The sequence below is a fragment of the Malania oleifera genome, chromosome 3 (genome assembly GCF_029873635.1).
Source record: "Malania oleifera isolate guangnan ecotype guangnan chromosome 3, ASM2987363v1, whole genome shotgun sequence".
Lineage (NCBI taxonomy): Eukaryota > Viridiplantae > Streptophyta > Magnoliopsida > Santalales > Ximeniaceae > Malania > Malania oleifera.
Window position 1 is genome coordinate 120,785,567 of NC_080419.1, and position 14,602 is coordinate 120,800,168.

Consider the following 14,602-nt stretch of genomic DNA (forward strand, 5'->3'; position numbering starts at 1 on the left):
ATATTTGCAACATATTTGAAACCCTGATTTATTATTGAGATTTGATATATACTGTTTCAAAGAAATAACTTGATTAGAACACTCTTTAGCATATTAATGATATTACCTTGTTGAGTGTTGCTTGCACAAAATCACATCACTGAACTTACATTTCCTATATTGTTGATGTGTGGTTGATTGATTATACTGTGTTGCATTGTAGTACATAGTCTGCTTGTGAGGAAGCACATTTCTATGCACAAAATTTTGTACCATTTGTTGTATTCCAGGCGTGGGTCTGAAGAGGGAGACTAGCCCTAGTAAATAGTCCCGGACTGGTTTAGACCTGGTTAAGAAAGTTAGGTGCGCCATCCTAGTAAGGCGTGTCGGTTGAGGTTAGCCCTGTTAATTAACGTGATTGTAACTGGTGCCGCTCCACCCATTAAGTAAGCTTTAGTAGAATTCTCGGGCTTGTGAGCTAGAGGCGGGGACATAAACAGTTGACCGAACCCCGATAACATATCGTGCGTGTTCATTATATTTTCGCAAATTTATTTTCAGCACATGTAAATTATATGCTTGATTCATTATATGTAGTATATGTGTTGATTGAGTTTATAATTAAATAGAAAAACCCTAGGTTTGTGTAATGGTGCTACTACATTGGATGACCTAGGGACAAATTTTTAAATACCCAATTCACCCCCCTTTTGGGAATACACCAAAGCTAACAATTTGCTTCCTCCTTTTGATGACGTGTCTAGTATTACTTCTCGTTTTATGCCAGGTTTTGTGTATCAACTACTTGGCTCATTGCCTCTTTCTTGTTCTGAACCGCCACCTGATCTTGTCTTGCATGTGCTCCACCGGTCTACTAGGGTTTCTGTACCTTCAGATTAGTATGGTTTTTCTTTTTTTGCTCTCCAAGCTCCTCTTAATACTACCTTTGTGCCTAAGTCTTATTCTCAGGCTTATGCTCATGAGTGTTGGCGGCAAGCTATGCAGGATGAACTTCAAGCTCTTTAGAACAATGACACTTGGGACATTGTCCCTTGTCCTACTAGAGTTAAGCCTATTGGGTGCAAACGGGTCCACACTATCAAGTTATGTGCTGATGTATCTATTGAAAGACATAAAGCTCGTCTAGTGGCACTTGGAAATAGGCAGGAGTATGGGCTTGATTATGAGGAAACATTTGCTTATGTGGCCAAAATGACTAATGTTCGCACTGTTATGGCCATTACAATTTCAAAAGGATGGTCACTTTGCCAGATGGATGTGAGAAATGCATTTTACATGGTGATCTAAAGGAAGAAATATTTATGTCTCCTCTTATTGGCTTGTTTCCTTCCTCTTTTGTTAAGGTTTGTCGCGTCAAGCGGACTCTGTATGGTTTGAAGCAGGCACTGCTGGCATGGTTTGAGAAGTTTCGTACTACTCTATTGGATTCCACTTTTACTCAAAGCTAGTATGACTCTTCTCTATTCTTTCACAAGACTGCCGCCCTTGGGATTGTTATACTTCTTCTGCATGTCGATGATATTGTGATATAGGATCTGATCCCCAGGTAATTGAGTAGCTCCTAAAGCACCTTAAATCTTCGTTTCATATGAAAGATCTTAATCCACTGTAGTATTTTCTTGGACTTGAGGTTCAACATTGTTTGAATGGTACACTCTTACATCAGCATAAGTATACTAGAGAACTTCCTTCATTAGCAGGCCTTCAAGATTGTAATTTAGCTCTTACACCCATGCAGGTAAATTTAAAGATGCATTGGGCGGATGGTGATCCCTTATCTAATCCTTCGATGTATCAACAACTGGTGGGTAGTTTAAATTATTTGACCATTACTCGACTTGATATCTCGTTTGTTGTTCAATAGGCCAGTCAGTTTATGCAAACTTTGTGCCAATTAAATTTGGCTATTGTCCATCGTCTTCTTTGATATCTCAAAGGGACATCTGGTTGCGACTTGTTCTTCCCTTCAAGGAATTCTTTACAGTTGATTTTAGCCAACTAGGCTAGATGTGCGGATACTTGTCGCTCTGTTACAGGTTGGTGTATGTTCCTTGGCGATGCCCTCATTTCTTGGAAGAGTAAGAAGTAGACTTGTGTCTCAAAGTCATCCACCGAGTCTGAATATCGGGCTATGTCGCCTACCTGTTCTGAAATCGTATGGCTTTGAGGGTTATTAGGACAACTTTGTGTTCTGCAGCTTACTCCTACTCCTCTTCATGTTGATAATACAAGTGCTATTCAAATTGCTACCAATCTCGTTTTTCATGAACGCACCAAACATATAGAGGTGGATTGTCATTCCATTTGTGAAGCCTTTGCTCGTCAGGAGATTACTCTTCCACACATTTCCACTGAACACCAAGCCGCTGATGTTTTCACCAAGGCTCTCTTTCGTCCTCACCATCAGTTCCTTATTGCCAAATTGATGCTTCCCGATCGCCCAACATCAATTTGAGGAGGGATGTTAGTAGAATCGACAGCTACATGTGTTGTATGTTGCCAGAATTTGTTTAGGATGTAAATAATTTAGTTGAAATATTTTAGTTTATATTTATATTGTATATAACAGAATATTTGGCCTCAACTAAGGCTTAAAACCAGGCAGCATCTAGGCACTAAACATGTGCCTAAACATGTGCCTGAAATTCTAGCATCATGTTCTTGAAATTATGGCAGCATTTAGGTGCTGAAAATCTGCCTGAATTTATGGCAGCAACTATGTAAATTTCTTCCATATAAGGAAAGCAAACCCTATGGAAAGGGCATTCAGATCAAAATTAACGGAATTTAGATATGCCAATCATATATTATCAATCCATGGGATTCATATTACCAAGTAACTTTCCAATTAACCATGTAGAAATCTAGATGCTTGATCATCAATTGCCGCACCCTCCATAGCCTGCGTGTTGCATTAGCTATAAATACACCACAGAGATCTCAGCTAAGACTTAAAAAAAAAAGGACAAAAAAAAAAGAGAATACTGCTACAACATTAAAGCCTCTTCTTGCTTTTTTCAATCTATTGTCTTGGTCGCATGCTTTTTCAATCCATTACTTCAGTTATCTTTCCATCAGTTTCATTTGCAAATTCTTCTCATCAAGCTCCAAAACTTCCTTCAATGCCTCACTCTTCAGCAGGCAACTCCACCTCCATTTCCAAACTGATATACCCACCACACAACACCCTACGCACATGAAACATGAAACCAAAAGATGAATCTGTCCGAGTATAATTCATTGCAAGGACTGAGTTGCAAAATAAAATGCCATTTAAGACATTTCTTCGTAACTACACCCCAAGAACAGAGAACAATGGCTTAGCCACTAGTCATCAAATGGTGGAAGCTCCGTGGGCTGCTAGTCTCTTCCAAGCCTCCTCAATAATGGACAACTCAATACCCTAACCCTTCAGGAAAGACACCAAGGGCTTATGTCCTTTACCAATGGTAAAAACATTTCCCAAACCAGTGGCATCCTGGACATGCATGGTTTCAAAGCTTCCCTTGTGCTTCTCTGTTCTTAATGACTCTGACCCGTCCCCTGTTTCTTCCTCCATTCACCATCACGACATTCCCAACATCAAATTTAATGAAATCAGTTATTTTGTTGCTCTCTAAATCCAGCTTGATAGTGTCATTGGCCTTAATGAGTGGGTCAGGATAGCGGATTGTTAGCCATTGTAGGTGTTGATGTATGGGGTTCCCTTCTGCTCAAACTGCACCGAATGGACCTTGCAAAACTTGAACTGCAGAAGAATTCATATTCTGATAAGAAGCTCCAACATCAAAGTGTTGTTCAGATCTAAATTCCATTAATGATCAAATTGCAGATGCAAGAGTGGATATTCTAAGCTACTATCGAATCAGACTACAGAATGTCCTTTCAGTATACTACTGCATAAGAATTAGGGTTTGGCCTGTAGTCTGACTCTTTCCTTCATTTTGTTTTGGGCCTTGGGTCCCCTTTTAATCAAAATAAGAAATATATTAAATTTTAAAACACCATAAGTTATAGTATAATTGGAACCATCCAAAATTTGTTATTAGCAATTATACCTGCCAAAAACGTGCACTGATTGTTGCTGCTTCTATTTGTACTGCAACATTATTCTTATTGCAAAAAATCCATCTCATTTATTTACTATTTTAATTGATTGATTTTTAAAAGTAAAAAAGCCATATGTTAAGCAAATTCCACTATTTACATGCAAAAACAGATCAAGCAGAACCAACCTTTGCTTCCTCATCCCTAATTTAGTGGAGGCATAAATGCCCCTTAGTGTCATAAAAAAGACGGAAGGTTCTCATTTGTTTAGGGGGTTGATACAACATCTGAAAAAGGAAGAAGGCATATGCTTTCAATAGTTTACACAACAAATAATTTCAGAATAAATGTTTTCACTGCTGCATAAAGGTGGAAGAACAAGAAAACAGTTATTAGCCTACCACCATTAAGTAACGTTTCTTCTTGCAAGCAACCAAAGGTAATGAGAGAAAATTAGTGGAGTGGGCATACCCATCAAACCTGCAGGATAAATTTCATCTGTCGTAACCCTCCCATCAACCAAAACATGTTGTTGCATTAAAATGGCAATGACTTCACAGTAAGTGAGAGCATATTTCAATCCGTTACGCAGGATAAGGATCAATGGCAAGCATTCCCTGGATTTATGGGTCCAGATGATGGCTTGGGAGCCTAAACAAAAGTAAAGTAAATTTTATAAGTCAAGCAAAAGGAAATGGATTATCCAGAAGCCTGGATCATAAGAAGAAAACCACTAATGCATAATTTCTCACTTACAAATGCACCCCCAAGTTTGTCAAGCATTCAAGTGTTTCTTAAATCCTCTGGCCTGTAATGCACAAAACAATGCAATTCAACAACGAAATCAAGGTTGAAAGTTGCATTAATAGTTAATACATAACCTTTGGCAACTAAAAATACAGCAAATAAGTGTTAAGAAAAAAAGTCGTAAATAGCAGCATATTAAAGCAAGACTGGTTTGTACTGAAACAAAACCAAAGAGACTACAACCAAAAAAAAAAAAAAAATTCAAACATGCTGGAAAAAAACTGCATTGCATTTTATATGTCATTTTAGAAGGGGAGCCTAGGCGCAACGGTAAAGTTGTTGCTGTGTGACCTGGAGGTCATGATAAGTTCAAGGCGTGGAGACAACCCCTTGTAAAAATGCAAGGTAAGACTGCGTACTATAGAACCATCGTGGTCCGCCCCTTCCCCAGACCCTGCATACACGGGAGCTTTGTGCACAAGGCTGCCTATTTTATATATCATTTTGTATATCACCATTTTACACTTAAACATGAACCATTGACATCACAGTGAAGAACAGAATAGAATGTATGAATAGAAACAGGGCAAAGCAGCAAAATTCCTTTAGTCTCATATGAATGTTTTTATGCTAATATTTTATCTAGGTAACATGGAAGACCAAAATATTTTGCTTTTGTACTTTTACTAGGGATATTTTGGTCATGTCCTAACTTCTGACTTTAACAGGCTATTAGTATTATTAAGGGAGGCCGGTTTAATTTTTTAAATGTTAGGGAAGGTTTGAGTCTTTTAACTAAGAGGCCAGCGTGGTTTATCTTTTTTTCGGGGTAAAAGTACATCTTCACTCTTAATGTTTGATTATGCTATCCTGTTCAATCAATCTGAACAAGAAATCATTAGATCATTGAAATATATCATGAGATTATACTAATATAGTAATATTAGATTAACGTACTAACTACAAATCTTAAAGCTTGAAATTTTGCTAGTTATCTGACATATATGATACTTGGGTAATATATTTTTATTTATTTTTATGCCAAACCTTTTCTTATAAACTAAATAAATGGTATTTTAGGCCTCCCTCTCCCCTTCCCACTGCCTATAAGTGACTATATTGCAACTTGTTAAATATCTGAACACATTAAAAGCTCTTCCCTTATATAATCCTATACAGTGATGAAACCTAGCATATCACAGATGTGCTCATTCCCTAATTACGTTTTAAGTTATATCAGAACATTCTTCAAGGTCATGAAGCTGATGCTAATAGCAATTCACAACAACCTCAATTAGTTTTCTTCCCAGTCTAACTAGCAAGACATGGCAGTATCCTTTTCATGGTGTGAGATTATCCTTAGGCAGCATGTTGCAGAACATGGTTTTAAATAGCTGTAGTTGGTAACGTTGCATAACTGTAACAGGCACAGCGGGAAGTGGGGGTAGCAATTGTTATACAATGAGAAGCGAGTGCAATAGTAGCGAATTTTTTTCAAGCACACACAATCTTATGTATAATGGTATTTTTGCATGTTTTAAGCTCTTAACCCTTCCTAAAAATATTTCTAGTGTAATTGGGAATTTTGGACTCTTTTAGTTCAACTTAGTAACGTTATTTAGTAACAAGAATAAACTTTGCAATGGTTTTAAACCACTATTGACAAATATATATATATATATATATATATTATTTTTTCATAAATCTTGTGTGATAAATTAATTAATGAAACAAAATATATTACCCCATTAATCTATTAGAAACATAAGAGATACAAATAGCACAATAAACTGAAAGTTTTATTATTGTATTGGTTCAAGTAATAAAAATATAATAAATTTAAACCAACACGTTATATTGTATAACCTAAGCTTTAAAATTACAATATATAATAAAAAAATTTACTATTAAATAAATAAAATGCAAACAACTTGAATGCAACAAAAACTAGAGAAGGTAAGAAGGTTACGCTTGAAAAATATAAAAAAGAAATAAAAAATTACTAATATTATCAAAAAATATATATATTTTAATAAAATAGTATTCATAACAAATTTCTATTAATGCATCTTTTGTGAATATTACAAAAATTAAATAATTTTGTCATTATCATCTTCATTATAATCTTTTCCCAATCTCTTCATTTAGCTTATCAAGAATAATTTATGAAAGGAAATACGAGAAAAATAAGAAAAAAAATAAATAAGATTTTTTCTCTTTAGCAGACACATTGCAGCTCCATAATGGCTTTAGCGGCAGCTGCATAATGGTAGTGGTCTGTAACAACCACTGCGGATTTGGTTTTCATTCCCAACGATTCAGCAGTGTAATGATATTAGGAACCCCAAAAATCCATTACATCACGCCATTATGTAATGATCACATATGCTATTTAAAATCATAAGCATGAGAAAACAAGAATGAGGCTACATAATAGTCACACACCATTTAAAAACACGTGCATGATAGAAAAGGAACAAGAACAAGAACAAGAATGGGAATGGGAATGGGAATGGGGATGAAATAAATTGCAGGGAAAAATATTGACCATTTCATTTAAATGTGTTATTCTCCTAACTAGACATTGACAAGTCATCTATGAAATGGTCAATGGATTGTCCATTCCCGTTCTCTACTTTCTATTCTTGTTTGAATTTTTCATTCTCATCCATGTTCCATAATTTAAATGTTTTGAACAAGGTTACTTGTAAAAATGCTCAAATAAATCCTATTATCTACTTTTCATTCCCATATTCATTCCCATTTGCAATCCATCATGTACTTAAAACACACTTTTACAGCTGTGTGACCACCAAAGTGTTGGTAAGGTGCATCATATGTCTATGGTAAGAGAGAGTAACAAAGGAGGTCAAGGAAGTACATCAACAACATAGTCAACTCTAAAAGAGATTAAAGAAGGTAACAACATTTTGAAAATAAGATTTAAAAAAGAAAATACAGCAAGCTGGAAGGAAAAATAATGCAACGGATATGAGATGTCAATCCTTTAAATCCCTACCAAACAATGGTAATGAAAAACCTAAAAGGGCATTTACTTAGGCTGTGTGATGATGCTCAAACAACACAAGAAAACATGTTGCAAAGTTAATGCAACATGTTTTGTACTCTTAGATGGCATATATTTTTGGTTAAAAATATTTTTTCATGCAAAAGGGTACCAAATTGTGCTAGCTAAAACCTCCTCCCCCACCCACAAAAAAACAAATAGAGCACAAGGGGGAAAAAATTAAAATAGTATGATGCAGGTTCAACTCTTATGTTTCTGTTAAGTGCACAAAAAATAAGGGGTTTCTATTTTTTTCAAAATCGGCTAAGCACTGTTTTCTCAAACTTTAATGGAGGTTGTGATTTCTACCCTAAAAAATAATAACTACATAAATAAATCAGAAACTGAGATGAGTTTTAATCAGGAACAGTAATAAATAATTAAATATGAAAAACCACCTACATGCACTGTTTAGAAGAGAGAATGTAGCTCAAATTGAAAGAGCTGTCTATACTCAAGGAAGGACCAAAAAAAGAGATGCCCTGGTAGCTTATGCATAGATGACACGTCTATCAAAGTATGCAGACTGCATTGACCTGTTAGAATTTATTCTGTTATTTTGCTGAAATTATAGGATGTTTAATTATCATGATCTTCACATATATTTCTTTATGCTGAAAACTAAAGAATCCATAAACAAACATACCTGGATCAGCCATGATATAAACTAGTCTTTAAAGAAGACTTGTAGGAATCGTTTCTCTCGCCTAGCCTTCTTTCTATCTCTATTCTTCACTAGATCGTATGGGTGAACTGATGAGAGAAAGATTGGTGGTAAGAGGACAATATCCAACCCTATATATATAGCTAATAGCTATTATCCCAGTCCCCATAAAAGTAGGTATAATAGGAAAAAACCCTTCCACTTTCCCATTAATTCTCACAGCATTTTGAAAGCCAAAAACCACCTTAATCCATTAATCCAAAATGTCCATTGGCCTTCCATTTCATGTGGGTCATAATTCTACATTATCCCTCTTGGCCCATATGAACGACATTTATTTGGATTAAAAAGATAACCATAATATGCGCATAACATTAGCTTATTCATACTTTAATGAGATTACAATAATATCATAATTAAATAACTTACCAATATGAGTTATGGCGGTAAATATCAATAAGGTGACATCTTCCCCTCCATTGTACTACAATGTTAGCAAATTACTTAATTATAACCCATAATAGGAAGTAACCATAATGTCCCTCTAATGTCTTTGTCAAAGACCATTCCTACTAACAATAATCCATCTCCATAATTACGTAATTGATGGTAAACAGGAATAATGTTCAGAAACACCATTAATGATATCATTATACATGCTATAGAACAAAACATAAAACTCCACTATCATACATCAGGGATTACAACAAAGACCCATGTGATCGACATGTTCCTTAAATGTCTGTGGTGCCAATCCCTTAGTTAAAGGATTTGCTATCATGAGCTCAGTCCTATATGTATTGTCTGTTTCTGAACTTCCTCCTTAACAGTTAAATATTTGAGCTCCATATGCTTAGTGCCATTAGAATATTTGTTGTTCTTGGAGAAAAAGACTGCTACGGAGTTATCACAATATATTCTCAGTGGCCAAGAAATACAGTCGACAATTCCAAGTCCCGAGATAAAATTCCGCAACCATAAACCATGAACTGTGGCCTCAAAGTATGCCACAAATTCAGCTTCCATAGTAGAAGCTTCTATGATAGTCTATTTGGTGCTTTTCCATGATATTGCTCCTTCAGCTAATAGAAACAAGTAACCAAAAGTTGACTTCCGACTACCAACACAACCAGCAAAATCTGAGTCAGAGTAATCAATCACCTCCAATTGATCAGATTTTCGATACGTGAGCATATAGTGTCTTGTTCCTTTCAGGTATTTTAAAACTTTCTTTGCAGCTTTCCAATGCTCCATCCCAAGATTACTTTGGTATCTCCTGAGCATTCCAACTGCAAAACTAATGTCCAGTCTCATACAAGTTTGAGCATACATCAAGCTTCCAACAACAGATGCATAAGGAATATTTTCCATTCTTTACTTTTCTAATGCATTCTGTGGACAATTCTTTTCACTGAACTTGTCCCCTTTACAAATAAAAGCAGGAGTGGTTGCACATTCAGCCATACAAAATCTTTCTAGAACTTTATTAATATATCTTTTCTGAGACAACCCTAACACTCCATGTGATCTATTACGAAATATTTCAATTCCTATCACGTAAGTTGCCTCACCCATATCTTTCATTTCAAAGTTCATAGAAAGAAATCTCTTGGTGTCATTCAGTAAACCAAGATCATTACTGCAAGCAATATATTGTCAACATATAGAATCAAGAAGATACACTTGCTTCCACTGACCTTTAGATATATACACCGATCAACGGTATTTTCCTTAAATCCAAAGGACGTGATGGTATCATAAAATTTAAAATACCATTGTCTGAAAGCTTGTTTAAGTCCATTAATTGACTTCTTTAATTTGCAAACCATATGCTCATTTCCTTTAATCATTAAACCTTCAGGAAGATCCATATACACCTCTTCGTCTAAATTCTTATTCAAAAAAGCAGTTTTCACATCCGTTTGGTGTAACTCTAAATCAAAATGAGTCACCAAAGCTATTATGATTCTAAGAGAATCCGTTTTAGATACAGGAGAGAACATCTCTTTGTAATCAACACCTTCCTTTTGAATGAAACCCTTTGACACAAGTCTAACTTTATATCGTTTAATATTGTCATTACAGTCGTGTTTGATCTTAAAGACCCACTTACACTCAACTTTTTTAAAACATTCGGGCAAATCAACGATGTCCCAAACCTTATTTTGTTCCATTGATTTCAACTCATCATTTATAGCATTGATCCACTTTTCAGAATCATTACTTTCAATGGTTGGTGAAAATGAAACCGGATCTTTACTTATCCCTAAATCATAATCAAATTCTTGCAAATATACCAAATAATCATCTGAAATAACTGATCTCCTTTCTCTTTGAGATCCCCTTAATGCTATTCCTTGTGATTGTTATACAACTGGTTCATTGGTGACATTCTCATTATGAAGTGACTGATCACTAGATTGTTGTTCAATGTTATCATACTGTTCGATAACTGGAGAAACAACAATTTCTATTGAAGTTCTGGGCATCGGGATAGGCACCCAAACTTCTTCAATAACCACATTACGTGATACATCACTCCCACTAATTTCACCATTCTCAAAGAATTTGCCATTTCCGATTTCAACAATTCTCATACTATGGTTAGAACAGTAAAACCTATACCCTTTGGACTTCTCTGGGTAACCAATAAAGTACCCACTTACAGTTCTAGAGTCCAATTTCTTTTCATGTGGATTATAAATTCTAACTTCTGTTGGACAACCCCAAATATGAAAGTGTCTTAAACTCAATTAAAAAGGAGTCTTTTGAATTGCCTTACTAGAAACCTGGTTAAGCAAATAAACGGTTGTCTTAAGAGCTTTCATCCATAATGAAATGGGCACTGAGGAGTTACTCCTAACATACTCCTAACCATTTCCATAAGAGTACAATTACGCCTTTCAACCACACCATTCTGCTAAGGCGTACCAAGCTTTGTGCATTGTGCATAAATACCATGCTCTTCTAGGAATTTAGCAAATGGTTATGGACATTGTCTAATTCCATCATACCTACCATAATACTCATCACCTCTATCGGATTGGATGATTTTCACCTTTCTATCCAAATGTAGCTCAACTTCAGCAATATATGTTTTTAAAGCATCTATTACTTGAGACTTTTCATGCAACAAATAGATATAACCATAACTTGAAAAATCATCAATAAAGGTAATAAAATACTTTTCTCCACCAAAAGATGGTGAGTCAAAAGGTCCACATACATCAGTATGAACAATCTCCAGAAGATTTCCACTACTTGTGGCCCATTTCTTTGTATGTTTGATTTGCTTTCCTTTAATACAATCAACACATACATCGAAATCAGTAAAATCAACGTTTGTAAGAATCTCATTTTTTACTAATCTCTCCGTTCTCTCTCTGGATATATAACCCAGTCTTTTATGCCACAAGAAAGAGGACTTTTCATTAACTCTGCCACGCTTAGTTTCAACATTATGATGCAGAGTGAGGAGTGTTTCAGAAAAAAATTTATTAAGATTAAATTTATATTACCCCTCAGATAAAACATTGGAACCAACACATAAGCCATTTTTCAACAACGTAAACCTTTATGTTCAAAATACAAATCATAACCATCATTATCTAGTCTTGACATTGAAATTAAATTCCTAAAAATAGTTGGAACATAAACAGTATCAAACGGGTCTAAACAATGACTTGACTCTAAAAACAAAAGAAAGGTTCCAACACCAACTACTAGTACTTGATTTCCATTTCCCAAGACTCTAAAATGCTTATTTTCCTTTATGTTTAGGATCAAAAGGTATCCCTGAATCGAATTTGAAACATGAATAGTAGAACCAAAGTCAATCCACCGTGTATTAGAAGGAACTAGTGTCATATTTGATTCGAAACATACATAAGTTAATAGCTTACCTTTCTTTTCAAACCAAGCTCTCCATTTCGGGCAATTTTTCTTTAAATGTCCATCGCCATGACAGAAATAACATTTCAGTCCATTATGTTCCTTCTTGTGAGCCTCATTGCCATGAAAAGGTCCTGCAACCTTCAATAGATCTTTCTTGAACTCTTTTTCGGTTTCTTTCCTTTGCTTCCAACTGCATGACTCATGACATTAATTGAATGTTGTTCTTGTTGCTTAAGCCTTGTCTCTTCTTGAGTTAACATACTCGCCAATTTATTCACATTCCACTTTTCTTTAATAGAATTATAATGAATCAGAAATGGCCCATACCAAGAAGGTAAAGAATTCAGAATAAACTGAACAAGGAAGCTCTCATCAACATTCATTCCCAGTGAGTTCAGTCAGGCAGCTAGATTAGTCATATCAAGGACATGTTCGTTCATTCCTCGACTACCATCAAACTTCATGGCGGTAAGTTTAGCCATTAATCTCCCTGCAAGGGACTTGTTTGCTGAATGAAACCGATTTTCCACAGCCTTGAGATATTCCTTTACATTTTCAAGTTGAGGAAGTGTTGATTTAATATTGTTTCCTATACACATCCGCATGAACATAATACTTAATCTACTCAACCTTTCCCATGACCTATACAAAGTTCGCTACTCCGAACTGCTTGTTTCTGTAATAGCAACCGGTTTATCTATTCGCAGAGCTAAGTCCAAATCCAAAACACCAAGGTGAAATTGAATCTGTTCAATCCAGCAAGAGAAATTTGTCCCATTAAAGATCGGAACAGAAAAAGCTAGCGAATGTAGTGAAACAGTAACAGACACTGCGATAAAATGATTACAACATTAATGCTTTGAGTAAAACACTTTCATCAGTAAATCGCGTTCGATCTTTGGATTAACTTATGCAATATACTAACATTTACATTTACTGGTGATTTTCACCCACCTAGACATAATTGATAACACTTTAAAGTTCGATTGGTCTGTCACCTTTGGGCATCCATTCCAATCTCACTACCATTCTTTCAATTATCCTAGCTAATTCAATGATTACTTGAAAGTTGGTGCACCTTTGGGTCAACCATAATAATCAAATAACCATTCTGTAATAATTTTTGAAAAATCATATTTCAATTCAATGTTTATAATTTTTCTTAGCAAGATCACTTTGGTGACAACATGCTAACCATAAAATAAACATTGATTGATACCTTACTCAAAAAAAATTGTCCAAGCTCACAGCAGATAAATAAAATAACAGAATAAGATTTTCATCATGAAAGATATATAAAATTCGGTCCATAACATTTCAGCCCTTGCATGCATAAATACATTTATTAACCCAACGTGAGTCCATGCTAAACTCAAACAATAAAGCATGCATAACGAAATATTCCTTGATTGCTATAACGCCGTTTGTTAAGGTGGCACTGATCATGGTCTTAAATTTCCACAAAATTGTCGAAATTTCTGATTTTCGTCACCCTCGAAATTGAAATGGCAGTCAATTTCCGTCTTACATAATTTCCATCGAAATCTCAACGAATCATCCGAAATTTATCGAAACCTCGAAATTTTAGCGAAATTTGTCGAAATTTTAACTATACAATGAAATTTTGTCGAAATTTAAACGAGAGATTCAAGAGTAAAGTGAAATTTCTCTTTTAATTTATTTTATTGAAACAAAAGGTCATCACAAATGCTTTTGAAATTATATGAAAAAAATAAACTTATAGTAATATTTTATCTAACCATTCATGTCTAAATTATCAATATTTGTATAATAAATAATTTTTAAATGATTTATGAATTTCATTTGTATTAACTGAATATGTTTAATGTACATTATCTTACAAGCATGTTTGATACACATACTATTTTACGACTTTTTCATTTCATACAAAACATAGATGTATTTAATTTGTAATATATTAGTCTTAAAACTTATATTATTATGTTTGTTAACCATTTCTAAAGTTTCACAAATAATTTCATGTTTTACTTCTAGTTTTTGTTATTTTTTCAAATCGAAATCGAAATTTCCGTACTTTTGGAGCTTTGAAATTTGAGTCAAAATCGAAATTTAAGACCTTGGCGTTGATGACATGGCAGTGGATCTAGTGATGATTGTGCTAAATTATACCAGGTATCTCAGGTAAGTGGGGGGTCACAATA

The 14,602-nt window shown here is 34.8% G+C and overlaps 1 protein-coding gene and 1 pseudogene across 1 annotated transcript; both read right to left on the reverse strand.

The window, feature by feature from the left end:
• Positions 1-3,208: 3,208 nt before the first annotated feature.
• LOC131151744 (small ribosomal subunit protein eS4-like) lies at positions 3,209-4,692 on the reverse strand (annotated as a pseudogene).
• Positions 4,693-12,817: 8,125 nt separating this feature from the next.
• Positions 12,818-13,448, reverse strand: LOC131151532 (uncharacterized). Its single transcript, XM_058102772.1, has 3 exons — positions 13,418-13,448; positions 13,087-13,248; positions 12,818-13,008 (listed from the first exon to the last, which is right to left on the reverse strand). Exons 1-3 carry the CDS (start codon positions 13,446-13,448, stop codon positions 12,818-12,820), a joined length of 384 nt encoding a protein of 127 aa, XP_057958755.1.
• Between the last annotated feature and the right edge of the window lie 1,154 nt (positions 13,449-14,602).

Bases quoted from the DNA above. Each gene is read 5' to 3' on its own strand.
- LOC131151532 (XM_058102772.1), bottom strand. From the start codon at position 13,448: ATGGTAGTGAGATTGGAATGGATGCCCAAAG. The intron at 13,249-13,417 runs GTGACAGACCAA...ATTTTATCGCAG, and splicing joins ATTGGAATGGATGCCCAAAG to TGTCTGTTACTGTTTCACTA. The intron at 13,009-13,086 runs GTTCGGAGTAGC...GGATGTGTATAG, and splicing joins TGCTATTACAGAAACAAGCA to GAAACAATATTAAATCAACA.